The sequence below is a fragment of the Fukomys damarensis genome, unplaced genomic scaffold, assembly GCF_012274545.1.
Source record: "Fukomys damarensis isolate Sample0158 unplaced genomic scaffold, DMR_v1.0_HiC HiC_scaffold_11, whole genome shotgun sequence".
Taxonomy (NCBI): Eukaryota; Metazoa; Chordata; class Mammalia; order Rodentia; family Bathyergidae; genus Fukomys; species Fukomys damarensis.
In genome coordinates, this window is record NW_022900923.1 from 40,829,899 (window position 1) to 40,852,679 (window position 22,781).

Consider the following 22,781-nt stretch of genomic DNA (forward strand, 5'->3'; position numbering starts at 1 on the left):
GCCAGAGGGGGCGTGGGCTTTTCCTAAATCTTGTCTGGGGTTTGGTAGAAAGGGGCTTAAGGTGACAGGTTCTGTTGGAGCCTTAAAATTTGGAGATACGTTACTTGTTTCTGTTAGGCTGTTGCTCTTCATCACCTTCTCATTTCAGTGGTGGAGTGGGAATCAGCTCGATGGGCCGAAGGCTTGAGTTCTACTTTTTGTTAGCTGTAATCACGGTGGTTAGTCAGCCTCTCTGGTCCAAGCTTTATCTGACAAGTGGAGAGATTATCCGTATCCACCTCTCAGAATTGGCGGCTCCGTGGAAGCCCCCGCAGGCACGTGGTCGCCCCAGAGTCAGGGAGGCGCAGGGTTGCACGCTGGCCTGAGTCGACTGTCGCCCCTCCCCTGGGCCCAGCCAAGCGGGTGGAGGGGAATGGGGTCTAGGGAACCCTGGGTCCCAGCCGGCCCTCTGACTTTGGCCTCAGCCGGCACAGCTCTCCTGCTTCCTTGGCCCCATCCCGAAGCCGTTAAAAGTCCTGTGCTCTCTGCTAGTGAGGCAAAAAAACTAAAAGTGACCCAGACCCCAGGTGAGAGATTCACAGTGGCAAGGGGAGCCAGCACAAATGAGAACATTTTTGTTGTGTTGGCTGCTGGGGATCAAAATCTGGATCTCCCACACCTAAGCATGTGTTCTGCCTCTCAGCTATAGGCCTAGCCTGGAAGTTCTTTTGGGGGAGCGGGGGTCTTGTTTCTTTCCCGTTTGGCTCCTTTGGTACTGAGGATTGATCCTGGGGTACTCTACTATGAGGATCTATCCCCAGTCCTCCTTGTTTTTTGGTACTGGGGATCGAACTCTGGTCCTTGCGCTTGCAAGGCAGGCAGCAGAACCGCTGAGCTAAATCCCCAGCCCTATCTGCAGTCCTTTTTATTTTTATTTTTATTTTGAGACACTAAGGGTCTCTCTAAGCCACTAAATTGCCCTGACAGAGCTCAAACTTGTGATCCTCCTGCCTCAGCCTTCCAGAATGCCAGGATTACAAAGATGTTTTTGAAGTATGGCCCGTGGCAGACATGGAGGCACTGTCAGATAAGGAGGGTGGTATCTCTGGGTCTAAGGGCACATGGGGTGGGTGCTGCTTTCCATGAGAGCACCTCACTTCGCCCGCCACCTTGCCTGGCCTGTGACTGCTGTGCGGAGCTGGCCCCGTGCCCACAGTCAGGATGAGCCATGGAACGAGCCTCCCCTGAACAACCTAATATAGCCACGCCAGGGCCTGTGCTCCACTCTGCCCTGTCCCCCTGCAGGCAGTGCTGGACACTGGCTCCCAGTGGCAAGACTGGTCCGGGTTCCCCTGCTCAGGGCCTGGGCTTTCCCCACAGAGCCTTTCTGCAGAGGTGGAGAGGTTTCATGGTCAACTCAAATGGTGGAGCAGGGGACATGGGCTTCTAGAGCCTTCCAGGGAGCCCAGGGTGAGCGTCAGTACCCTCGGTCCGTGACAGAGGAAAGGCACAGTCACTTGCAGCTAAAGGTTGTATATATTATCAAAATCTTATGGAAAAACAGATACACAGCTATTTATACAACAGCAGGTGGGTGTGAGGAAAACGTCTGCTTTGGCATCCAACCTTCAGGTCCAGCGCTGTCTGTCTGTCTCCTCCTCAGCACGCACTGTCCAAGCCATCTGCCTCCCCATGGACTCTGGTACCCTCGATCCCCGTGCCATTGCCCCATAGAGTGCCACCGGCCCAGCAGCTTTGCCAAGGGCTCCTCAGAGGCCTGAATCCTTGCCCTGGAGGGCAGTGGGGCTGGGATGGATATGTGGTCCCTGGAAGCCATCTTTCCTGGATCGCAGGCCTTTTGCAGCATGCTGGCTCCGTGGGTCCCGGGCAGTGCCATCTTCTCTGCCATGTGCTAGAAGGACTCTTCTTGTCCAGAAACCTCTGCTCCAGGTGTCAAAGCAATTCTTGGAGAGCCTCAGAGACAAGAAAAGGAAAGTGAGAAGAGATGAAGCGTCCCGCCTCGAGTGTGGCCCAGGCCTCTAGCACTCCCATGGCCAAAGAGGACGGCCACGGCAGGTCAGCCAGGGGGCGGGCAGGGTCTGTGCAGCCCTGGGACGTGAGTCGGGTGGTCATGGCGTTGGCACCAGAGCCTGGCAGCCTGGTCCTACTGAAGCAGCTTGGGCACCTCCACCTGTAGGCAAAGCAGACACGGTGAGAGCAGGAGGGGTTGGTGGAGGCCTCTGGGCTCCCTCTGATGTCCCTCCCTGCTGGAAGGACCATACTCTAGACCGCTTAGTGTGTGTCCGAGGGGTGAGTGCGGGAGGTCCTGACGCCAGTTCTGTAACAGCTGGCTGTCACTCAAGGGCCACTGGATTATACTGGAGGCCTTTGGGATAGACTGGGTGGCAGGACCAGGCTGGTCCTGAGAGGTGATTAAGTAAAACCACGATCATTTGTTTTTCTTTTTTTAAATATTTGGGGGGGGGTACTGGGGATTGAACTTGGGACCTTGCGCTTACAAGGCAGGCAGCAGAACCAGTGAGCTAAATCCCCGGCCTCTTCCCAGTCATTTTTGTTTGGGGGACTGGAGAAGAGAGAACTTACAGGAGGGCCCACCGCCACACTCCTTGGAAAGTCTGTCTGTCCGTCTGCAGAAGTGGGCCTGACTGAGCAGAGGAGGGCAGAGTGTGGAGGGAAACACTGAAGGAAATTCCTTGAAGGGAGCATGGAGTCTGGCCTCTAAAGCCAGCTGGGAACGGCCTGGAGGGCCCTGGGAGTGTGCCTGACGTGAGGCTCCGCGTGTGTGCCCTTTCAGTGCGTCTCCTGCAAGCCCTGCCCACCTGGCCTTGTACACGCGCCCACACCACTTGCCTTCTTCAGCTGCTTGAGGTTGCTGGAGCGGATGGCGGCCAGGAGCTGGTCGCGCGAGTTCTTCTCCTGGGCAGGGAGGACTTTGTCCCCCATCTTCCTCTGCGTGGCCGGTGAGAGTGAATTCTTCAGGTTCTCCATGATAAGGGGAGGAGCCAGCGGAGGGGGAGGAGGGGGCGGGGCGGCAGGAGCACCCCCTTTCTTGGGCGAGTTCTTTGGAGAAGGCTTGGGTGAAGGCTTGGGGGAGCCCTTGGCCACGGCCCCGACCCTGGGCACCTCCAGCAGTCCCTTCTTCTCTCCGCTGGCCTCCTGGGCCTGCCTTTGCTCCTGCAGCCGCTTCTGCCGCTGCTTGTCCATGTTGCGGCTGAGCAGGTTGGTGACGGTCATGCGCGGCCCGGCCAGCTCAAAGTGGTAGCCCAGCTTGAGCAGCGTGGTGTTCTCCTTCAGCAGCTTGGCGATCTCCATCTCCGTCTTGCCCCCACAGATGTGCCGCTGGTTGTGGAAGCGCAGCTCGGTCAGTGTGCTGTTCTGGAGGAGGGCCCGGAAGATGGCCAGGATGCCCTTGCCCGTGATGTGGTTGGAGTCCAGGTTGAGGCTGGTGATGGTCTTGTTGGCCTTGAGCATGATGGCGATGGCGAAGGCCACGTGGTCATCGGCTCGCGTGTTGGCCAGGGCGAACACCTTGACCGCAGTGTTGAACTCCAGGGCCTCGGTGAACCGGACCAGGATCTCGTTTGTGATGCAGTCCGAGTTGTTGACGTTCACCTCGGTCGTCCCCGGGTCGTTGTTCTTCACCCTCTCCAGAGGTTCGTCAAATATGCTGGGAGCGGCCTCCTCCTCCTCTGCCCCGGCCGGGCCCCCGGGACCCTGCTTCTCCGCCGCTTTGGTCTTGCCCTCTTCCTTGACTTCCTTTTCACTCTCGGACTCCTCCTTCTGGACTTCTTCCTCCTGCTTCTTCGAGTCCCGGTCCCCACTTCCTCCTTTCGTCCCCTCATCCTCTTTTTTCCTGTCTGCGTCTGCACCTGCCCTTCTTATCCTCTCGTCCTCTCTCCTGGTGGCGCCTGTGCCCCTGCTGTCGCCGGTCGCCTTCTCAGCCTCTGTCGTGACCACTTCCTCTGGCTTCTTACCCTTGTCCCTGCTCAAGTCTGCGCTCCTGTCACTCCCTTTCTTCTCCTCTTCCCGCCTGGTGGCTGCTGTCCTGTCCTCTCCTCTCCCATCCTTCCCTGCCTCCTTCTTGTCCACTGCGGCCCTGACCCGGCCCTTGTCGACGCCCCTGATGAGCTTTTCTTCCTTGGGCTTCCCCTCACTCCTGCCGCCAGCTTCCTCCTTGTCCCTGGAGAAGCTTTTCTTTAAATTGCCCCTCTTCAGCTCCTTGCCCACGTCCGAATCCTGTCTGGGGCCCAGGGCTTTTTTGCTGGCATCTCTGCCCCTTTCCTCTCCGTTCTTGGCATCTGCACGCGTCTCTGCTTGCTTGCTTTCCTAAGAATTCAGAGAAGAAAAATAAACATGAAGATTTGGCTTCAGGAGGAGAGGGACGGATATGAGACAAGCCAGAGAGCACTTAGGTAACCATCCGAGCCTGGGAGGATACCCGGTGTTTGAAAGAGAGGACAGCAGCAGGGCAACGGGGTGCCCACTGCAGAAGACGGGCTGGCATCGGACTCACTCGGGGCCTCAGGGCCGTGGGATGGTAAAACGCACACCTGCGGAGGATGGGGAGGTTTGCACAAAGCCCACTTCCCTTCCCAGAGCATTCTCAGCCCCAAGTTGTCCGTTCCCATCACGGGTGATTTTATTTTATTTATTTATTTTTTATTTTATTTATTTTTTTTTTTTTTGAGACAGGGTCTTACAATGTAGTTGAGACTGACCTGAACTCACTGTGTAGTCCAGGCTGGTCTCGAAGTCACAGCGATCCTCCTGCCTCAGCCTCCCGAGTGCTGGGATGACAGGCGTGCGCCACCACGCCCAGCCACTGGTGATTTTAGAGGGGCTGTTTCAACAGTGCCTGTGTGAATATTGGAACCTGAGGCAGAGGGAAAGTCACTACGGCTGATCCTGTCTGTGGCATTAACTGGGGTGATCAAGCACAGGGCTTGTGACTGTGCTATTTCCCCAGACCTTTTTTTTTTTTTTTTTGCGACGGTACTGTGCTATTTCCCCAGTCCTTTTTTTTTTTTTTCTTTTGAGACGGTCTTGCTAAGTAAGTAGCTGGGGTGCTCGGGCTCACCTTGAATTTGCTGTCCTCCTGCTTAAATTCCCAGAATGCCAGGACTACAGGTGTGCACCGCCACCTGGTGTTGAGTTTTTAGTCATTATGGATTTTTAAAATGAATTTTTATATGAAAAAGTATACATGAATGATGCCTCATGCTTGTAATCCCAGCACTCGTGGAGGCTGCACCAGGAGGGTCACAAGTTCGAAGCTAGCTTGGGCAATTTAGCGACTTAGTGAGATCCTGCCTCAAAATAAAAGGTCTGCAGATGTAGCTCAGTGTGAAGGCCCTAGGTCCAATCCCTAGTACTGGAAAAATATATGTATGTAGCAGTATCAGTTATCTCACCCACAGAGCCTCCTCCCCTGGGGGGCATTCTGAACTCAAGGTGAGTGCCTCACACCCTCACCTTAGGCCTATCTCTGCCGCCAGGGGGTGTCAGGGGGTCCCAGACGCTGGAATTTGGTGAGACCATATATTTGTAGAGAAAAAACATTGAAGGGATCAAGATGTCGATGCTGACATTTTATCAAGGCTATTTATAAATTCTGTCTACCATCACCATCTTGTGAAAGAAGGAGCTACTTATAAAGAAGTAGGTAGAATGACTGCACTAAATATGTGTCTCTCTTAAAAAGTTTACAGTGCTGTCTTCTTTTTTTGTCTAGTGCCCAGGGCCTGGTGTATGCTAAGCAAGTGCTCCGTCCCTGAGCTACACTGCCAGCCCTAGTTTTTACTCCATAGGAAGAGTTGTGCTAAGGACAAACCCTCTGTACGCGGAGCCCTGACATCTGCTGGGTCCTCCCATCTAAGGAGCACTGTTCACATTGGGGTAGAGGACTCTCAGCTGTGCTTGGATCATGAACGCAAAGACACCATCCCCAAGTCCGCCAGGCACGACGGACACCTGAGTCTTGTTCACAGCACGGACCACCCAGCACCTCTACGTGGTTTTGTTTCTTCCACAAAGCCGCACGAGTCTGAGCTATTTCAAGAGGATTTGTTTCCATCCCCGCCCCCGGAAGCACAGCAAGCAGCAGCTGGCCCACCATGGGATGCTAAGTTTAACCATCCAACTGGGAAGGAGGACCCAGAGCACCAGAATTCCAAGGGATGCTAAGTCCTTCCTAGAGGTGTTTTAACAGAGACTGTGGCCTGGATATTGGAAGGATCTCCGTCTTTCAAGAGTGCCCAGTGAGCTGAGCCTGCTGACACATGCCTGGATTGCAGGTCACTTAGGGGACAGAGGAGGATGCAAGCCCGAGGACATCCTGGGTAATTTAAGGAGACTGTCTCAAAACTCAGGTAATAAAAAGGGGGTGTGGCTCAGCGCACCCTGGCTAGGTGAGGAGTGCTCAGTGGGCATGGGGTAGGGGAAGGAAGGAAGGAAGGAAAAAGCACCTCCTCACTCCCTCCCTTCTGGAGGAACTGATGGGCAAGAGTGGCCCATGCAGCGTTTGTACCTGCAGCCCAGACACACCTGCTGCAGGCCAGGCAAGACCTCCACACCTGCTAGAATCACAGTAGGCAGCCAAGGGCCCAGACCCTGGGGACAGTGCCTCGGACTGCGTCCCTGCCCGCCTCCTGGACTATGGTGAGCCATTATGGTGAGCCTTGACACAGGCCTAGCCATGATTGAACTTTGAGTCACCTCGCTGGCACAGACGTGCTCTCACCCATAGCCACGGGCGAGTTCAGCTGGTAGCAGATGTAACCCATAATGGTTGTTGTTTCCCTCTGGAGTGTGTGGGCGGTACCCTCGCTCCCATGTAGCCCTCGCTCCCTCGCTCCCGTGCAGCCCTCGCTCCCATGCAGCTGGAGAGTATAAAAGGAAGAGGTTCTGTAATAAAGCAAGCAAGGAACTTGAGAAGAAAGGCGCCTCCCGTCTCTCTGTCCTCGTCCTTTCAGGTTTAGGACCTGCTGGCAGGATCATGACGTCGCGGCTCGCGACACTGGACCAAGTGTCTGGCCATGCTGGGGGTCTCGCTGGGGCTGTGGAGGTGCAGCAGGGGCAGGACGCCCCTCCACTCACTCTGCCTTCCAGGAGCTGCATTTGGCCCCACAGTTCACCCCAGAGCAGAGACAGTGGTGACTTTGCTGCATGCAGATAGAGTGCAAATGAGGAGAAGAGTCTCCTGTAGGACCTTTTCACAGTGATCTGCACAGTTCAATCCCCCGTCCTCCCGTGTCCCGCTGCGGTCAAGGTCGCTGTCATGGATTCCGTCCTCTGTGAAGCTTGGCGGTGAGCACTGAGTGAATTCTCCTAGCCCAGGCCCCAGAGAGCAGCCTCCCCAGGGCAGACCCCTGCCTCTCCTCTCCTTCCCTTTGCCAGAGTGCCCAGCCAGCATTTCTCAGCACCCACTGCACTTGGAGGAAGGGTGGAGACCCAGAGGGATGACAACCAGCTGTACCCAGCAGGTTCGGGACAAACTGGGGTTCAGGACTGGTTGTCTCACCAGCAGCCACCAAGTCGGTGGAACTGTTCCTGACCCTCCCCACTGGGACCGAGCCTGCCCTCCCTGCCTTTACACCCATAGGTGCCTGTGTGCCCCTGCTGTCCGTGCCAGCCTGGAATGTTCCCCACATTTTAACCCTCTCTGCCCTGGCACCCCACGTCCTGACCGCTCCCCTTTGTCCTCATCCCAGGCTGCTCCCTGCTCTTCCCCTGGGGTCCTGGTCGGCTGGGATCTGCCAAATGTCCGTTCTCCAGGAGGTGCGCCAACCCTTTAAAAAGAACATAATGAAAAACAGGCTGCTGGGGGTGGGGAGAGGGCCGATTAATCATCAGTTTCCTCCAAATAGCCAGGAATGAGTGGGGCTGGGGCCTGCTGCAGCCCGCACAGCCCGGGAGCTCAGACGTTGCCTTAAAAGGAGAAGGAGCCCAGCATCCTCTGGCCTGGGATTTCTGTGGAGCAGGACCGAGAGGGCTCCTCAGCACATTGCAGAGCTGCCGCCTTCGTGCTTATCTAAGAGGGCGTCCAGGCCGACGGCTTTTGTTTCTAGAACAGAGGTGCGGCCCGGTGACCTCTGGAGGTTATTTTTGCCTGTGTTCTTGTGCTAAGTCTTGACCTTTTGTCACTTACAGCAAAATGGGTTTAGGTTGGATATAGTAAAGGACTTCCACGGAATGCAGGTGCCTAGGCCTCCAGAGGTGAGAGACCTAAGTAGAAATCCTACTGGAGACGCCCTCAGGGTGGCCCAGAAGTCTCGCAGGAAGGCAGGGGCACAGAAAGAATGACCTTGGAGAGCCTCTGGTGGCCCATGACACACAGAAGGCCCTAGATTGGACTCAGGTGAGAGCAGCTCCTTGGCCGTCTCCTTCCAGGCCAGGCCGCCTGGTGGTGCTCTGTTCTGGGTCGGTCAGTAGGACCCAGGTGAGCAGCACCTGGTGATTCATTGGCAGAGCACTGCGTTTTCTCCTCACAGGGGCCTTCTGGTCCACTTCCTCTCAATCCCACCTGATGGCGGGGGACGGCTCACCACTGCCCGGGCTCAGAGGAGAGGAGGGCTGTCTGTCCAGAAGGCCCCTCCACAGCAAGACCCCGCCAAGGGTGAGGTTCTAGGCCTCTGCACACAGACTCAGCTGCCACTGGGTGGCCCCTGCCAACCCCTGTCAGTCATCGCTTTCCTTCCTGCGCCTGGCACCTGAGGAGATGTCCCCACCCGAGCGTCAGCGTGGCGAGGGAGGCGGCTATAGACAGACCCTGGGAGCTCCGCTCACAGGGACGGCTTGGCTTGCAGAGTGCCCTTCCCAGCCACATCCTAGGAGGGGCAGAGCCAAGGAGGGCAGGCGTGCCTGACGATCACACCCTTCACATGTGACGGCACTGTCCTGAACACAGCACATCTGTCCCTTCCCCACAGTAAGTCGGCAGCGACATGGATTCACCTGGCTCAGTGCCATCTGGCTGTGCTCCCCTCTTCCCCAAACCAGGGCTTGGGGACCCTTTTCCTAGACCTGGAGACCTCAGGGCTCTAGCACCTCAAGGAGTGGATCCAGAGCTCACTGGAAGATGCAGCCTTGGCCTGCTTCGTGTTTCTCCCGAGTCAAGGTCACCATTACCAGGAAACCTGGGGCAATGTGTGACGTCTCCTCGATCAACTCCTTTCCACCTTCCTTCCTGGTTCTACACCACGCCTCAGAGGCCAAGGTCTCATTCCTCTGCTTTTCTCATGAAACCATCCTGGCAGAGGGCAGAGGCCCTGGCCCCATACCCTCCTGCCACCTGGTGACCTCCTGGTCCCGGCAGGGCAGCTGCCAGTGTGGTCTGTCTGTCCACGGAAGGGCAGGAGGAGCTGGCCACCGGTCTCCTGGGAAAGGAGCTCCCTTTCGTGGCAGGCAGTCGGGCCCTAGGATGGTGTGGGGAGAAGGGTTTCCCCCTTCAATCTCCTGCCTCTTTCCACGTGAATGCTTTTACAGCTTCCACAAGAAGAGTCAAGATTGTCCTGACAGGCGGTTTCAAGAGGGTCCTCCACGGTTTGGGGAAGACAGCTTTCCTAGTGCTGGCAGCCCCAGGCCATAATGCCTTGTGGCCCTTGGTGGCCCATGGGGCAGCACCGCCTCCCGAGACTTCACCAGCTCATGAGACAGCACCGTAGATCTTTTAATGACTGGCATTGCCCCTAAGACTGCAGGCCACCTTCAGGTATATCAAGAAAACTGGAGACTGTTCCTGGAAAGTTCTGCCCATGGTGGCAGGGGACCCCATTGGCTCTGCGTGCAGCCAAACGGTGTGCAAATCCCAGGTCTACTCCAAGCCTGTGGGAACAGAGACAGGGCCACCACTCATTGAGAGCCCCTGTGTGGGGCTGGGGCACACAGATGCGCCCGTGCTCTGGAACCAGTCCACATGGGTCCTGCTCAGGGCTTTCCTCTGTCACCTGCTCACAGCTTTATTCATGAGGACACAGGGCTAGCTGAGACAGTCTTGTCCTCACCACTCAGGGACACAGTGGACAAGGGGACGGGGAGAGAGTGTGTGTAGCAGGAGGTGCTGAGACAGTGGCCCCTTAGCTGTTTACAAACGAAGTCACTGCTTGGCCCACAGATGGTCACACAGACACTGCGCCCTCCCAGGAAGGCCTTCGGCCCCTCTCTCACTTCTGCCAGACAGTGCTTCCTTACCTGGCTGGCAGTGGCTTGGGGACAAAGCCTTGGCACCTCCCAGCAACCCCCTCTTTTGGTTTCCCCAGGCCTGTCCCTTCTCAGGGCATCCCATATGAGCGCCCCTATTTTGAAGCCCTTCGCTGTGGGGAAATATTGGTTCTCTCCCTTGAGGAATGAATCAGAACCCTGGGGACCTGCCATTCACCCCTTCTAGCTATAAGGAGCCCATGGGAAACCAAGACCCTGGGCAAAGGGGGAAGGAAAGAGGAAGTGAGGATGCAGGAAGACTACAACCTCACTTCCCTGTGGTTAACATCTCTGGAAACTTACTTTTTGGAATGTTCAAGGGCTTGTACACAAACCTCCCACACGCCTATAGCCAAGGTACGGTGAATCCCACAAGATCGGGGTTCAGAGTAGGATTCTTCATTGTGGGTTGGAGGCTTTGGTGTATGATGCGGGTGCCGCGGAGCTTCCTGCTCTTGGTGCCTTCTGAGACCGCTGGCTGTTCGGCGCCCCCCAAGCCCCTGGCCCCAGCCAAAGCCAGGAGTATAAGATGCAGCAGGGGCCTGCGCGGTGCTTGCTGCTAATGACAGCCAGGCACACCAGCCCTGGGAAATCCTCGTGGAGCCTGGGAAGTGGAGGTGTCGCACTCATGGAGACCCCTGTGTGGCCCCAGGATGTCCCTGAAGCCCCAGAAGCCTCGGCCGGGCCTGCTTGCAGCCTGAAGTTTCGTGGGGAGACTTGGAGGGCTCATCCACACCTGATGAGCATGACCCGGCCTCAGACCTCAACTACGGTACCAACCCCAGCTTCATCTAATGCCATCTCTAACCTAGAGCCCTAAGACCTTTGCGACTTTAAAGTGTGTTTTCTAAGCCAGGTGCTGTGGCTCATGCCTGTAACCCCGGCACTCGGAGGCTGAGGAAGGAGGATTGCAACTTTGAGCCCAGCCTGGGAAACTTAGCGATTTAGCAAGACCTTGTCTCAAAATAAAACAAGGGCTGGGGATGTTCCAGTAGCTCAGTGTAAAGGCCTTGGATCCCTAGTGCCACAAAAACAAACAAGCAAACACAAAATCACAACTAGTAACGTTGGAGGCTGTTTCCTCTCATCCTCTGAAACAGAGATGGCGAAACTTGTAGTGACCAGAGGCATAAACTGCAACCCTAAACCCACTTATTGATTGCAAAATGCCAACATTACAATGAAACCTGAATCCTGAGGTTTTAGTTTAGAATAAACAACTGTTATCCAATGCTCAGGTGCTGGGGTGACTTGCCTCATGTGCCCCCCGACACGTGTCATCAGGTTTGCCATACTGCCCTAAAGACTGCAGGCCATCTGGGCACTGTCTCCCACGTGCTCAGGGCTGACAGGGGTCACGTGGGCACCCCAGGGGACCAATATGCCGGTGAGCTCTGAGCTGGGAGGCCAAGGGCCATGAAGTCACAGAGCGAAGAAAAGCTGTGCCCCTCCCAGGCATCCCAGATGCCCGCTGCGGCACCATCCCCACCCACGGACCTCTCTCTGTCATCCCAGTGCCCACAGCTAGTGAGCGAGTGAATCTGCTCCTGCGCCGAAGATTCATGCTTGGTCAAGCCTCAAGTCTGGGAACAACTCTGTCCCTACTTCGGCCCAGTGAGGAAGCCAGAGACGCCTTGGTGCAGGAGGATCTAGCGTCACAGCTTTGAGATCCGTTATCTAAAGTGCATGGTCTGTCTCCCCTGACTGCCAGCACCCCTGAGAAGTCAGGTTCTAGGACCTGGGCTCCACTTTTTTGCCCGAATCCTCAGGCCCAGGACTCTCAACAGTTTCCTGGCCGCTCATCAGGGCGCCTGATCGCTGAGCAGCGGATGTGTGCGTGGGCTCCACCAAGGAGTACGTGCGAGCGAATTGTCACCCCCATTTTAGAAAAGAAGGAAGTCGAGCCCAAGACCACACAGCCATCACGTGACCGGAATGTGCACTCGAGTTTCAGTTCTCACCCTCTAGGGTCTGAACTTTCAACCTTCACACGGTGTCCCTCGGTCGCTGCAGAGATGGGTTCCGGGGTCTCCCCTCTGGAGACACCCAAGTCCCTGTTACCTAACACAACATAAATGCCATGTAACTAAGTTGTTATGCTGGGTTTTAAAGTTTGTATTTTTTTAATTTTTGTATTGTTGTTTGTTTTCCACAAATATATTCTGCTAGCAGCTTTGAATCTGCAGGGGTGGAACCAGTGGCTATGAAGACGTCCTACTGTGTTACACAGTCTCACATGTGTGGGACCCCATGCTAAGCCACTTCCCCTGAGAGCCCTGTCCAGAGGCAGCTCTTTGCTCCCGACCACCCCACACTAAAATAAAAATATTAATATAATGCACACAGCCACTTAGTGTTTACAGGGTGCAGAACACAGTGCTACGTGCTTTTAAGTCATCTATGTGATTTCTTACTTAACACTGCTCTCCTGTGTGGGCAGAGCCTGATAAGGGGCCGGTTGCTCTGAGGCTAAAGCAGCGGGGACGGGCGGAAAGTTCCAGCCCAGCCTGGACAACTTAGTGTAGCAGCAAGACCCTATTTCAAAATAAAAATGTTAAAAAGGGCTTGGGTTGTAGCTCACAGTGAAGGCCCTGGGTCCATCCCCAGTACTGGGCTGGGATGAGAGGGAGAGAAAAGCAAAAGATAAAAAGAAAGAAGAAAAAAGCAGCAGCTAGGGAGAGACGCTTTCCTGGGGGTAGGTGAAGGGTCACATTCAAAGACCCTTCCATTCAAGGTCTTCCTTTCCCACTGTTTCCTAGAAGATTCTTCCATCATGGTATTAACAATCGCAACACTACTGCAGTACCTAAGAACTAAGCTGTGTATGGTCGCCGTGAGCTCAGAGGCAGTTAAGACTTGATCATTGACTTAATGATTCCCCATTTTGAAGATGGAGTCATTCTTTTCTCCCCCCGCACCTAACCCCAGCCCCTGGGCGGTGTCCTTCCAAGGAGACTATGTCAGAGCCAGTGGGGAAGGGAGTCGAAGCGCACATCTGCTGGTCCTAAACTCTGTGCTGTGCTCTCTGCTGTGACTGCAATGCACCTGGGGACAAAGACCACGCCTCTGCCGAGAGCCTCCTGCAGGTCCCAGTGTATACACCCAGGCAACACTGTCTGGGGTCTTTGTCTCACTACTCAGGCACACACGTGCTGGCTGAGTGGTAACTTAGCGCCAGGCAGGGCTCACCTGGGGATGCGGGGACACCTACCCAGGTCATAGATCTCTGCAGAGAGGTGCGATCCCCCAGGCTTTTGGGAGTGACACCTAGACCTCTCTTGGATTGCATGGTCAGGCTGGGAGCAGAGGGTGAAGGACAAGGCAACCCGAGAGAATGAAACAAAGATCAGAAGTCCATTTGGGCTTCTGACTTTGTCCGTCTGTGGCCAGGCCTCTCCTGTGCCGCTGCCTTAGTCTGTCATTTCCATTAGGTCTCCCCCTGCATGGCAGAGACTTCTTTGTTTGACTTTTGTCTTTGAAACAGGGACTTCTGTGTGGTCCTGACTGGCTTTGAGCTCTCTATGTAGTCCACACTGGCAGCACTCACTGCCCTCTGGGCTGCGCACAAATGTGCAACATGGTCCTCTTCGGAAGCTGCCCCTCAACCCCAGCCTTTCCCTGTGACCCCCATGACTCCCTGGTCTTGGCCCCTTCATGCTGGTCTCTGTCCATTCCCCACTGGGTCAGGGGTGTGAGGGGGGCCCCGGCCTCCAGCAAGCAGCAGAAGGCAGATGCCTGAGGGTGACTAGGAGAATGAATTGAGAGAATTCGGCAAATGCTGGCCACCGAACGAAGCTAAATGCTAGTTTCGAAAGATGAGCATCAAGAGAGTTTATAGAATATGAGACCAAGGACAAATACATGAAAGATAAATTAAAACTGGTAGATGCCAGTGGGCTTAGTGTCCAGAGTGGCCATAGATTTGAAACCTCAGCTTTCTTTTCTGGCCCTGATTTCTTACCTGGCCTCCAGGGTCACCTCACTCCAGGACCTCTGGGGTCATGGGGACCTGGTGAGCAGGGCTGGGGGAGAGGGCTGCCCACCCATACAGACGTACCAAGGCCAGGACAGGCTGAGCAGGGGCAAGGTAAGCGGGCATTTGGTGTAGGGCCAGGGCTACTAGGGGAACAGGTATGTGGGACCCCATGCTACTTCTGATAATCACCCAGGGCTCTGTGATCAGCTGGGCCGGCTGCAGGGCACGGCTAAGCTACTCACAGCCACTCCGAGGAGGCCAAGCTAGACGCTGGTCCACACAGGGCCAGGGCACAGGTGCCTCTGTCCAGTTTGTGCCCTCTGCCAGCGGCTGCCCAGATGCCTGTCCCTTTCCCTCCCGGACCTGGGTCCAGACTGGGCTGGCCCAATGCCAGCCTTGACTGTCGGGCACATCCATGCCTACGTCAGGCTCCCCGGAGTCCACGCTGAGAAGCAGCCCGGGGTCTGCAGCTGCCCGCTAAGCCTGTGACCTTGAGGATGTCGGAAGCACGGAGGGGGGCAAGGCGACCAGGCCAGCTCCCCAGAGCCTGCCCACCCCGTGTCCTTACAGGAACACAGTAAACAAGGAGAGGCCCTGCCTCCCTGGGCCAGAGGTGGGAAGCTGGGAGTGCCGTGGGGGACAGTCTGCAGTCCTAGTCTCCATCTTTACCACTTTATCCCGAAGAACCGAGCAGCTGGGAAGAGGTCGAGAGTGTTTTAGCGACCCAGAGACTTTTCGATTCAGCTAAGAAGCTCACCCCAGCACTGCCTTCCCTAGCGACTGTTTTTAGTGGCTTTTCTCCAGGCCACTACTCGACCTTCCAGGCAAGGTTTACATCTCTCTAATCCTCAGTTCTCCTCCTTCACTGCCACTCCTCTTGTTGCTGGGAAGACACGTGGGCAAGAGTGACACTTAATTTTGGTGAATGGAGGGTGCTGCCTGGAGGACGAAATTTGAATTCAGTATTTCCTCCCGCTTTAAGTCCGAACGGTATTCCATCGCACTTGTAGATCATACCTGTTGGTCCATCCATTCACGGATGGGCCCTCGGGGTGGTTTTGGCTACTGTGAATAATACTGCTGTGAAGATGGTGTCCAGCATCCGAAGCCCTTGTTTTCAGCTCCCTCAGCTGTATGCCGCTAAGTGGAACTGCTGGAACGAGGCCCAGAGTCTGACTTCTCTCTACCACCTGCCTCAGCTGTTCTGCATCCAGTCCAGCCTGTCAGTCACCACCTTGCCAATGGCTTGACCATGGTCAAGAACCCCTGAGGTCCTAACCTTGCATCTCACAATTCTGCACCTGAGCCGGCCCCTCCCAGGCTTCTGGCCATCTGGGAAAGCAGCCCACCCACCTCGTGGTGCACGCCGTCCAGTCTTTGCAGACCCCGATGCCCTGCACCCTCCAGAGTAGCAGCAATCCAGATACCAGCTCTGGTGCTGCAATGCCAGGTTCCAGTCCTAGTCCCCCTTATAACTTGGGAAGGTTAATTACCTCCCCCATCTGTAAAATGGGGACCGTAGTCCTTCAGGGCTTTAGGAGGTTTCCATGAGGCACAAAGCATTTTCAACAGTGCCAAAAAATACAGGAAGCTTGCAGCAGAAGTTAACTGTCTTTACTGGTCCAGCTTCCCCTCTCTCTCCGGGTTCTGTACAGCATTGTTTTGAATCTTTCTCCTCCTTGTGACTTGGCGTACTCCACCTCCAACTCCCCAGTCTCCTTCCTCGACTTTCTGCCCAGGAAGGAACAGGAAGCTGCCGGTGGGTGCTCTCTAACTTCCTGCCATGACCCCGGGACACTCGCATCCCTGCTCATGTCCTCCCTCTTCCTCTCCTGCTGCCCAGGCTCTGCCCTGCCCAGGATCTGGCCCTGCTTCCTCTCTCCACTGAGCCCCAGGGTCTCCCCACAGCCCCAGCCTCTCTCTTTCACCCTTGCAGGAGGCTCACATCTCTCTCCTGACCATCAGGTCCCTGCCTCCACCTCAGGCCTTATTTTCCATCCGGGTTCCCCACAGAGTTCTCCTATTGTTCCACAGTCCAACACAATCTCACCTGGCCCTTTTGCTGGGAAATCAGGTTTCCAACTCTGTATTTGGCTTCATTGCTCCGGAGCGTCTGGCCCCGAGGACTGGACCCTCCATTCCGAGATGCGTCCCTCCCTTGTTCCCTCCTTCATTGCTCTCCTCCTGCTGTCCGACACTCTCCTTTAAGGTGCCTTTCCCTTTGCTGGACACATACACTAGGGTGTTTTAGGGTCTCCTTCCAAGCCCCCTTGCTTTCATTTCTACATTCTCTCTCCGGGAACCTCTCCATGTTGCCAAAGTCAACTGCACTCTGTTTGACGCCTCTCAGAGTTGTGTCCTGGGCCACCCATCACTGCAGACAGAGGTCTGGGGCCTTGTCCAACATCTTGGTTTGTTTGCCCCAAAGCGCCTCAGAAACTGGGCTCCTCGCTCAGGCTCAGGCGTGCGCGTGCACAGACACACACACACACCCCTATTCCTGGTTTGGGCCTCTCCGCCTCTCATGAGGTTGTGACACCTTGTCCCCACCCTGCAGCCTCAGGACCCATCACTTCTTTGTCCACAGCCTTTTGAGGCTCCCAGAAGCCTCAGGACACAGCGCAGTCACAGGTCCTTCTACCCCAGGTCCTTCTGAGCCAGCCACTGACAATGTCCTCTTCTGTCCCTGGCCTGCACCCCACACTCAGCCATGCCTGGCTCCGTCTTTGCAGGGTTGTTGTCCCTGCCCAGAAAGCTGCTCTCTCCTCTCTTCCAGGTGAGCTCCAGCCTTGGATCCCCAGAGGGTTCGGTTCAGACCCGTTATTTGCCGGGCTTTGACTTCAGGGCACAATGTGAGGTAAAATTTAACCATTTCTTTTCAAACAGATGTATACACTCCGAATTGCTTTTATGATTATGATTATGAACACAAAAATTGTTTTATTGTAAAAAAGAAAGAAAACTGTCTTTAATTTGGTTTCGTAGCAAAACAAAATCAGGGCTGGGGAATGTAGTTTAGAGACTGAATGCTTGCATGGGGCCCTGGGTTAAATCCCTAGCAATGAAAATCCAAAAAGAAAAACAATTTTAAAAAGCAAGGTAACCAGGCATAGTGGCGCTTACCTAGAATCCCAGCAAGGGGAGGCTGAGGCAAGAGAATCATGAGTTGGAGTGAGGCCAGCCTGGTCTACACAGTGAGTTCAAAACCAGCATGAGCTACATAATGAGATCCTGCCTTAAACATAAAGAAAAATAAAAACAAAGCAAGCTCCCTCTGGCCAACAGTGGGGAAGGAGGGGAGGGAGGGGCCAGACAGAGGTCAGGGGCCACGGGACCCACCAAGCACCACCCAGCCTGGTCTTCTGTGCCAGCATGTCCGAAGTCAGCCTGGGTGATAAATATTAGCGCCAAGTAGAAAGGCCAGGAGGGTCTCGCCCTGCCTCCACACCAATTAAACAGGAACTCCACAGCTCATTTCTGCCTCCCAGGATGATCTCAGGGGTGCAACAGTGGCCAAGAAAAGGTCAGTGGTTTGGGAACCTGGGAAAAGAGCCTTCCTGCAGCCGTGTGGCAGGAAACCAGCTTCCCAGAGAGCGGTGCCCCATCTCTGTGCCCGCCTTGGCCTTGTGAGTGTTCAGAAAAGACAGGACAGAGGGTGATGAGCCGACTTGGGTGGCTGGGCTCCTGTACCCGATCTGTCCCCTCACTGCCACAGGGAATGGGTTCCTGACTGCTCAGGTCTTGAAGGGCAGAGTTGCTAGGGCCAAGGATGTTGAGTGTGGGCACGAGCTCTAGGTGCAGCTCTTCAAGGTGTAGTGAGGGCACCAAAAGGGAGGCAAGGGGTGATGGTGACTGCTTAGCACCTGGCCCTTGCTGCCTTAAGTCAGTGGCAGCCCTGGTCTGGTTTCTGCATGGAGTCATGAAGATCCCATCCTTTCGGAGCCCTGAAATCCTGTAGCAGACCTTCGTGCCAGTGAAGAGTTGGCTCCACTGTTTTCTGAAGCACTAAATGTTTTGCCAGCTGGGCTGGTGACTCATGCTGGGAAGCTTGTAGCAAACCCCATTTTTGGGAAAACCAGGAAATCTAAATCTCTTTGGAGAGACAAACAAGTCTCTTCAGCACTCTGTACTCCAAGAAGCTTGCCTTGTGCTTTCTGCTTCTTCACCGCATCCAGTATAGATGAAAGTCCAGGCAAGTTTGGAAAACACTGTAAAAATCTACCTAAAAGTAAGCTATGTGTCCCAGAGTGGTGGGCCCCTCTTGGGTCCTGAGGTGGTGACAGGAGGCACATGCCGTCCTCTTGCTGCCTGGAGCTGGAGCAGGAGCCCTGGCTCGCACCCAGCCACCCTCTGTCTTTCCTAAACATAAAAGGCTACAATGGCCTAGTCTGGACCAGCTGCACAGATTTGACCTCTACGGTCCCACAAAACCCCATGGTCAGAAGGGCCCTGTGTTTGGTTCGATGCTTGCTGTTGGCATGAAAGTCTTAATCCTTTTTTTTTTTTTTACTTTCTGCTTTTCTTCCTCCTCATCTGCTCCTTTTTCTTTTCTCCCTCTCTCTTATTCTTTTTTTGGTACTGGGGATTGAACTCGGGTCCTTGTGCTTACAAGGCAGGCAGGGGAACCACTGAGCCAAAGTCCTGGCCCTACCCTCTCTCTTATTCTGAGACAAGATCTTGCTATGCAGTTCAGGATGGCCTTAAACTCACTATTTATCCCAGGCTGGTCTCGAACTTGTGATCCTCCTGCCTCAGCTTCCTGAGTGACAAGATCACAGTTATGTGTCACTATGCCTGGCAAAAGTCTTAACGCTTAAACAAAGGGTCCCAGGGTCCCAATGTTTTCATTTTGCATTGGGTCCTGCAAGTTCTGTAGCCAGTCTAAGCCAAACAAAGAAACAGAAGCAGAGGGGTAGGGGCGGGGGATCTGATCCCTACCTTCCCGCCTTCTCCATCTTCGGGAATGGCAGCCCCTCAGCTCCCAGATGCTGGGATAGCAGTCTTGACACTGCCACCTTGCTATGTCCCCTCCATTCTACCTTCCTAACAACTGTCCTAATGGCCACCTTGCCTCCTGCTGCCGTGCTGTGGTTGCAGCCACTGTCTCTCACCCCACAACTGGCTTCCCTGCCTCCTTCTCGCTTCTCCTCAAACCATCTGCTCACAGTAGCCGGAAAGATCCCTCTAAATGCCAATCCGACCAGTGGCGCCCAAGTTTTCAGGCTGAAGTCCAGCTCGGGGATACTTCATGATCTGGCCTGCAGCTGCTCTGTGTCCCCTTGGCCCACCCTTGGCCCTGGTCGCGGAGGACTGGGCCCTCCTCAGCCTGGCTCAGGATATGCGCTCTTCCTGCCCTCCAGAATGTCCTCTCCCCTTCGCCACACAGCTAACTCTTCTTACTCTTTTTTCCCCTCCGTCTGCTCTTCCTTTTTAACCTTCTATTCTTGGAAATTCCAACTGTGCACACACCTAGAGCAGACAGTGTAACGCACTGTTGAGGTAGGGCCAGTCCAGTTTCACTCCATCCTTAGATGAATGTGAAGCAAATTCCAGCACAGAACTTCATGCGTACATATTCCAGTGTGTATTCAGAAAAGAGAGAAACTTGTTTTTTGGGCGGTGTTGGAGATCAAACCAGGGATGAATACACACTAGGCCACCACTCTGCCGATAAGCTGCGTTCCCAACCTTCTTTTAAATTAAAAAAAATTTTTTTATGGAGACAAGGTCTCACCAAGCTTCCCAGGCTGGCCTCAAAATTGTGACCTTCCCAGCTCGACCTCCCAATACCTGGGACTACAGCCATGAGCCACCTGCCTATCTTGCTTTTGGGGAGGGCGGGGTTCAGAGCTTTATTTATTGATCTTTTTCAGTGTTGGGGAGGAAACCTAAGGCCTAATGCATGATAGGCAAGTGCTCCGCCACTGAGGTACATTCCCAATCCCAACAAATTTTTTAAAAAAGATAGCAATGAGCCTGGTGTGGTGGTACCAGCCCGGGCTACATAGCAAGGCCCTGTCTCGGGGAAAAAAAAAAAAAATGTTAAAAAATAAAAAGCACTGATAACATTTTCTTAGGTGAATAATTAATAAAGGTAATTGCTCTTGATCTGTTAACTCTCAGAACAAAGATGCAATCCTCCTCTACCCCTGGGTCGGCTCTGGGCCTCAGAAGCAGGTCAAGCTCAGAGCTACCCCTATGTGGACCACGGTCTGCTGCTCACTTATCCTGGCTTAGACAGTGAGCCACTTGAGGACACGGACTAGTTATTTTTTAATTTATGGAGACAGGGTCTCACTATGTAGCCTAGGCTGGCCTTGCAGTCCCCTGGCTATAGCCTCCGAGTGCAGCACCACACCCGGTTTACGGTACTTTTTTCTGTCCTCATCTCTTCACCTGGCAGAGCACTTTGCACTGAGTAAATATTTGCCGGAGCAAAATGCAAGTATTTCTATCTTACCTACAGTGTCCCAAGCAAGTAGTTTGGCCTGAATGCTTCTAGTGGTGGGGATCTCAGTTCTTGCTGAAGAAATCAGTCCTTAACCGCCTCCCCTTGTAAACTGGCTCCATCTCAGAGAGCTCTCTGGCTCTTTCTGTTCCCAGAGCCATGTAAACAACCATATGTTCTAGGGGAGCGTTCCGTACACACTTATCCGACGCTGCTCTTCCCCAGGCTAGAAAAGCTCATCTGCTACACTGAGCCCATCAGTCCACCTGATCCTGGTTCTGCTGTGTAAAAGTTAATCGTCCCTCTCAGCTGGAGATAACGTTCAAACCGGAAAGGAGTGACTTCCAGGCCTGTGTGCCATCGCGCACGGCAGCACACCATGGTCCCCTAGAGCTCGAGGGAGCCTCCAACCAGCTCCCAGCCACACCCCTTCCAGTCCCCCTCTCGCACCCTGGCCTCTACGCTCCTGCGAAAGACTTCTCCAGTGTCTTCCTGAAGTCCCCAGAGGGCCCAGGACTATGGACCAAAAAGGGAACATGGTGGCTCCAATGCCACCTCCACTCAGTATTGACCCTCTCCAGGGATTTCACCCCAGAAAGACGATAAAGCTTGAGCCACCATATCCAGGATTCTGGTTCTGGAACGTTCCTACTTTCATAGCACAGGAAAGTTACAACAGTCAAGTGTGTCCAACAGCTGAGGCCTTAGAGACAGAGGCTCTTCGTGAGCCATGGCCTGAGGTGGGAATTCTCCTCGCTAGCCGAGAGAAGAGGCTGGGGTCTTTCCTTCTGAGACACTCCGGAGGATCCAGAGGCAGGGGCACAGCGGAGCATTAAGCTGAGTTTTCAAGTTTCAGGACAACTGGGGGGATGGTGTGGTCATTCCACTGGGGTGGGAGAAAGAAAGCTGAGATCTAGGATGAAGAGAAGAAGCAAACAGGCTGCCAGGTCATTAAATCAAGGCTTCTCAGCGGCCTCTACATCTTGCAGAGCTCAGTGAGTGCACAGGAGGCGTGGGATCCTGGGGGTAAAGCTTTGGAGGTGGCCTCTCTCAGAGGAGGTCCGTGCCGTGGGAGGCAAGAGAAGGATTTTTCTCAGCAGAGGGAACAGAACAGGCAAAAGCAGGCACAGTCCTGAGACCGGCACATGGGACAGTTCAGAGATACTGGGGAAGCTCTCTGTAAGTGGAGTGGGCAGAGGAGGTGGTGGCGGGAGATGAGATTAGAACTGTACACCAGAGCCACATCATGATGACCCTGTATATCACATTAGCAATGTGGGCTTCACCCATTGGGCGGCAGAGAAGGAAACAGATTGTTAAGAGTGAAGCACTGAACTATAGAATGACAGCTCTGGCAGCTGTTTGGAGAACAGAGTTGAGCCTAGGAGAAACCGGAGGGAAAGAGACCAGTAGGTGGCTACTGCAAAGTCCAGGCAGGAAATCGTGAGATCCTGGTCCAAGGTGCAGTGATGAACAGAGAGGAAGATGCGTTCCACAGACACATGGGGTACAACTGATGAAATTCGGGGAAGTGGGGCATGACAGGAGTGGAGGATGCCTCCAAGATTTCCAATGTGTTGGCTACATAGATAAAGATGCTTAGAACCAATATGGAGGGAGAAGTGAGAGAAGAGATTGAAACGATGGGTTGCTTTGGCCATGACAGAGCTTAAATATCTAACAATCTGGCTTTAATAAGGATCTGAGGTTCAGGAAAGAAATCTGAGCTTGAGATGCAGGTTTGGGAGTCACTGGTGTATAAGCAGCAATAAAAAAACCCAGGAGGTAGTAAGGTGACCCTGAAAAGTGCATCTCAAGAAGAGGAAAGGGACTTTTATATAACAGAGGCAAGAAAATGGCCTTAATAAAGTAAAACCCATGTCCTTTGAGGCTGGCAAAATCACAATGAGATACACTTCATGCTCGTTGCATGTCTCTAATTTAAAAATTCAGAAACAGTAAGTGTTAATAAGGATCTGGAGAACCTGGAATGCTCATACATCACTTGTGACAACATAGATAGTCCAGGCTATTTGGGAAATAGTTTGGCAGGTCCCCCCAAAGTTAAACCACCTTCTGCAAATGGGAGAGGGAAAGGGATCTAGAGAAGGAGGGAAGAAGAGGGAGAGGAAAGGAAGAGGAATAAAAAAGTTAAGATTT

General features: G+C 54.1%; 1 protein-coding gene across 2 annotated transcripts in view; it reads right to left on the bottom strand.

The window, feature by feature from the left end:
* Positions 1 to 2,048: 2,048 nt before the first annotated feature.
* Positions 2,049 to 22,781, bottom strand: part of Lmod1 (leiomodin 1) — a 43,755-nt gene continuing 23,022 nt past the window's right edge. The window contains exons 2-3 of one of the 2 annotated variants that reach the window (XM_010645095.2): positions 2,851 to 4,326; positions 2,049 to 2,170 (exon numbers count right to left, since the gene is read on the bottom strand). In XM_010645095.2, coding sequence (XP_010643397.1) covers positions 2,144 to 2,170; positions 2,851 to 4,326 — 1,503 coding nt within the window. In that variant the 3' untranslated portion in view covers positions 2,049 to 2,143. Of the gene's footprint in view, positions 4,327 to 22,781 lie in introns of both variants that reach the window. The other variant, XM_019204256.2, reaches the window with a different exon arrangement.